The sequence below is a fragment of the Monoraphidium neglectum genome (assembly GCF_000611645.1).
Source record: "Monoraphidium neglectum strain SAG 48.87 unplaced genomic scaffold scaffold04382, whole genome shotgun sequence".
In the NCBI taxonomy this organism is placed as follows: Eukaryota; Viridiplantae; Chlorophyta; class Chlorophyceae; order Sphaeropleales; family Selenastraceae; genus Monoraphidium; species Monoraphidium neglectum.
The window spans coordinates 1-4,560 of NW_014009247.1; the positions used below are offsets into that span (position 1 = coordinate 1).

The following is a 4,560-nucleotide window of genomic DNA, read 5'->3' on the forward strand; positions in this document are numbered from 1 at the left end:
GGTGGGAGGGGCGGCTTGGCGCGTTTGGGGTGTGGGGCCGGTGTTGGGCAGGGGCTGTCGTGCGTTTGGCAGTGCAGTGGCTCTTACCCTTGAACCTGTGGGGTTGTGTATTCTCTCCTCTCTCCTCTCTCCTTTGTTATCTGGGCCTGGCCGCCGCAATTCCATTGACCCTTCCAATACCCCACCCCCTCACTGGGACCCCCACGATGACGTCACCAACAGTCATGATCGAGGACATGCTCGCACCGGAGGAGGGCGGCACCGCCCCAGTCAACGCCGCGCCGCCCGCCGCCGCCGCCGCCGCCCCGGCGCGTGCGGGGTCGCGGGCGGGCGGGCGCGATGGGTCCCACTTCTTTGAGGACCTCTGACGTCACTCTGACATCACACTGATGTCACACTTGCCGGGCGCGTCTTGCAGGCAGCCCTCCAGGCCGCAGCCCCCCACGGCCCGGCACGGCCGGGCGCCCGCGGCGCCTCTTCGGCTGGGCGGCTGAGAGCGCGTGCGGGCGGCGCCGGCGCGGCTGCCCTGTTCGGGTGCACGTGCCCCGGGCGCGTGCAGCCAGCGGCTCGACAGCCCGCGGGCTTCGCAGCACGCGCGCGCAAGCCGCGGCGCCGCCCGCGCGCCCCCGCCGTCCCCGCGCGCCCGGCCTCGGCCCGACCAACGCGGCCCGCACCCACTTTTATGCCGATTTGATCAGCCACCGCGCTCACTTTGCAGCCGGCGGCCTCGGCCCCGCCCCACCAGACCCTCAGCCTGGCGGGCCCCACTTGGGGCCGCATTTGAACTTGCACTCCAGCTTTCCGGCAAAGCACTCTGGCCACGTTTCTGCGCCCTGGGTCGCCCCTCTCTGGCTCGCCCCGCCCGGGGCCGCACCGCGCCGGCCCGCGCTTTGCAGCCGGCGCGCCCCGCCTCTCCGGGAGCTGAGAAACTTCCCAGCCCCGGGCCGGCGCGCGCCGCGCGCGTCGGCCGGCCCCACTTTCTGGCTCGCGGCGCGTCCGGCAGCGAGGTGCCTCTCTGTTGCTGCCTTTTGGGCTTTGTGATGGCCGCGGCCGCGCTTTTCGGGCGGCGCAGCGCTGCATCAAGCACGTTTCCCCCATGACATCCGGGAGGCAACTTCTGCGGTTGACCCCGGGCCCGGGGCGCCGCCCGCGGCGGCGCCCGGCCCCGGCGCCTCGACACGCGCAGTGTGTTCGTCGTGATTCGCGCACCCACCACTCTCGTTGAGACGGGGACTTTCAAATTCAATAGTTGGGACTGCGGGGCCGCAAGCGCGGCCGCTCACCACTTAACACACCCCCGTATGCAGACTCTCGGCCCCGCGCCGCTGCCACGCACGCCGCTTGCAGCTGCCACCGGGGACCCCACAACACTGCACAGCCGCACAGCCTTGTGGGGTTTGGCGCTGCGGGCGCCGCGGCGCCGCGACCCCCCGCAGGGCTGGGCCGGGCTGCATGAGGGCCACGCAAAGAACCTCATTTTGTTCTCGTCGGGACAGCGGCCGTGAGCCACCCCCACTGGTGCACTTCTGATTCAAATTTGCGGCCGTGCATTGCGTGCGTGGGACGCCCGTCGAGGCCCCCCGGTCCCCCACCTTCGTCATCCGGCGGCCGCCGCAGGTCGATTCCCACCCTCTTTCTCCGGCTCCCGAACGGCGGCGCGATGCGGCTCGCCACACGGGCGGGGCTGGGGCGGGCAGCGCTGCCTAGCGCATGTCCCATGGCTTTGTGTGCCAGATGGCCCTGCTGGGAGTGAGGCGCAGCAGTGTGGGTGCCGCGTTGACGGCCGCGCAGCCGTCTGCTGCACGCGACGACGACGGCGGACGTGCCTGCTGCCGCAGGCGACGGCCTGGCTCTCCGCTCCCAGCCTTCTCTCAAGATCAAGCACTACCCACAACGCACACCCTGGGTCCCTCAACACCACAACTTCGAATCGCCGGCTGCGCAGCCGGCGCAGCCCCTGCTGCTGCCTGGCCCTTCCCTCGTCTTGCGTGCATGACGAGGGGCCCCTAATTCAACCACTTTTGAATTCAGTGTTACTCTGGAGGTCTGATGGCGCCGCATTTGGCTGCAGATTAGGCAGAGGGCCCCATGTGCAGGAACGAAGCAGGAGGCAACGAGCACACGCGCGCGGCGACCTGCTACACTGCGCAACAGGCTGCGGCAACCGAGCAGAGCGTGGACGCATCCCCCGCCGCGCGCGCGACGCCGCAAGAAGGGAGGAACGCACAGCGAAACGCGCCAGCCAGAAACCCAGAGGGCGCGCACAAAACGCGGCGGCCGCGAGCGATGCCGGCACGGCAATCCGCCCTCAATGCCTGCAGCGGCAGATGCGCGCCGCGCCAGAAACAGACACAGCCAGGGCCGCAGCCGCCGCCGGGGCCCACGGCCGCAGCCGCACGCTTCGCCGGCCCAGCGCCCCTACAGTGCAGCCCGCGAACCGCGCGCCGCCTGCCGCTCCCACAGGGGGGACACATCGCGCGCGGCCCCTCAACCAAGGCACTCCAGCAGCGCTTCCCCGTCAATCCCCAGGGCGCCCAGCACGCAGGCCTGCACCTCGGCGCGCAGCTGCGCGGCAGCAAGCTCTACCAGCAACTCCTCCTCCTCCTGCTCCTCCTGCTGCTGCTGCTGCTGCTCCTGCTGTTGCTGCTGCTGTTGCTCCTGCTCCTGGGGCGCCGCCCCGTCCGCCGCGTCTCCCTCCGCGCCCGCAACCGACGACTCGACGGCCGCGTCGACGGCCGCCGCGCCGTCGGCGGGTGCGGGGAGGGGGACCGTGGCAAGGAGGTAGTCACCATACTGCAGGAACGCGTCGCGCCAAGCCAGCATCTGCTCGTCCGCGCCGCCGTCGGGCAGCGCCGCGACGAGCTGCCCCCGCAGCCGCAGCCACTGCGGCGGGTATGCGGGCGCGGCGGGCTCGGGGGACTCCGCGGCGGCGGCGGCGGGCGCGCCCGCGGCCTCGGCGGCGGCGTACGCGCCGGCTTCCGCAGCAAAGGCGTCGGCGTCCGCGGCGGCCTCGAGGCCACCCTGCTCGCCCGCGCTGTCGACAGCACCGTCCCCCGGCCACGTGGCGGCGTCGGCGCCGCCCCAGGCGGCGCCGCCCTCCGCGTCCGCCTCCGCATCGGCCGCAGCGCCGGCGCCCCAGCTTGCGAGGGTCGCGCTGCCGCCGCCGGCCGCGGACGCCTCACCCTCCGCCACCACCGCCACCGCAGCTGCCACGCCGCCCGCCTCCCCTGCAGCCGCGCCGCCGAGCTCCGCGCCCCAGCCGCCGCCGTCCTCCCAGCCACCCGCGCCGCCTTCGGCGTCCCATCCTCCGCCGCCGCCCTCCCCGCCGCCCTCCCAGCCGCCCGCCGCTGCCGCCGCCGCGCCCTCTCCGGCCGCCGCCGCCCCCTGCCGCTGCTCCGACGATTCCTGCGACAGCGCCCGCTGCAGCGCGGACGCGACCACCGCGCGCGCCGCGGCCTTGGCCGTGCTGGGCTGAGACTCGGCGCTCCCGCGGCGGCTGGCGGGCGCTGGGTGCTCGGCCTGCCAGGGCTGCGGGGGAAGCTCCCCATTCTGGCCCTCCGCTTCCTGCTGCTGCTGCTGCTGCTGCTGCTGCTGCTCCGGCTGCTGCTGCTGCTCCGGCTGCTGCTGCTCCGGCTGCTGCTGCTGCTCCAGCTGCTGCTGCTCCAGCTGCCCCTGCAACTGCAGGCCCTCATCGCCCCAGCCGTCACCCCAACCATCCTCAGGCGCCGCCACCGCCACCGCAGCCGCCGCCCCCGCCTCCACTTGCAAGCCCCACTCCTGGGCGGCCGAGCTCTCCACGGGCGCGGCTGCTGCGGCCGCATGCTCGTCTTGGTGCGAGCCCGGCGCTGAACCCCAGGCCGGCTGCTGCTGCTGCTGTTGCTCCTGCTCCTGCCTTTGCTCCAACTGCTGGTGCTGCTCGTGCGGCTGCTGCTCTGGTGTCACCCCGACCCGGGCCTCCACCTCAGCCGGCGGTTGCGGCTCCTGCTGGCCTGCCTGATACTCCTGCTGGCCAGCCCAGTAGTCCTGCTGCTGCTGGTGCTGCTGCTCGCCCCACGCGCCGTAGGTGTACTGCGGCTGCTGCTGCTGCTCCTGGGTCCATTGGGCGTACGCGCCGCCCTCCGCCGCCTGCTGCTCGCCCCAGGCCCCTTCCTGGCCTTCCCACCCTTCCTGGTACCACCCCTGCTGCTGCTGCTGCTGCTGCTGCTGCTGCTGCTGCTGCTGCTGCTGCTGCTGCTGCTGCTGCTGCTGCTGCTGCTGCTGCTGCTGCTGCTGCTCTTGCTGCTGCTGCTGCTGCTGCTGCTCTTGCTGCTGCTGCTCGCTGGGCACTGGCATTGGCTGCGCCTCTGCTCCGGAACCCCCCACGGCCTCCGCCGCCCCATGCCCTGCGGCGATGCCAGCCGGCACCTGCTCCCAACCGCCGCCGTTCTGCTGGGCACCGTAGCCAAAAGCGTCCACCTCGCCAGAGCCGTGCGGCTGCCACGGCGGTTTCGAAGTGGGCGTCTCCTCGGCCGCGGCAGGGGGCGTTGCGTGGTGGTGCTGCGGCGCGGCGCTCCCAGGCGT

The 4,560-nt window shown here is 73.0% G+C and overlaps 2 protein-coding genes across 2 annotated transcripts; one reads left to right on the forward strand and one right to left on the reverse strand.

The window, feature by feature from the left end:
- Positions 1 to 1,307: 1,307 nt before the first annotated feature.
- Positions 1,308 to 1,505, forward strand: MNEG_14289 (hypothetical protein; the record flags this gene model as incomplete). Its single annotated transcript, XM_014037238.1, has 1 exon — positions 1,308 to 1,505. A coding segment is annotated over one exon (198 nt), but the record flags the coding sequence as incomplete, so codon positions are not given.
- Positions 1,506 to 2,487: 982 nt separating this feature from the next.
- On the reverse strand, positions 2,488 to 4,332 carry MNEG_14290 (hypothetical protein; the record flags this gene model as incomplete). Its single annotated transcript, XM_014037239.1, has 1 exon — positions 2,488 to 4,332. The coding sequence occupies one exon, from the start codon at positions 4,330 to 4,332 to the stop codon at positions 2,488 to 2,490; it is 1,845 nt and encodes a 614-aa protein (XP_013892693.1).
- Positions 4,333 to 4,560: the final 228 nt, after the last annotated feature.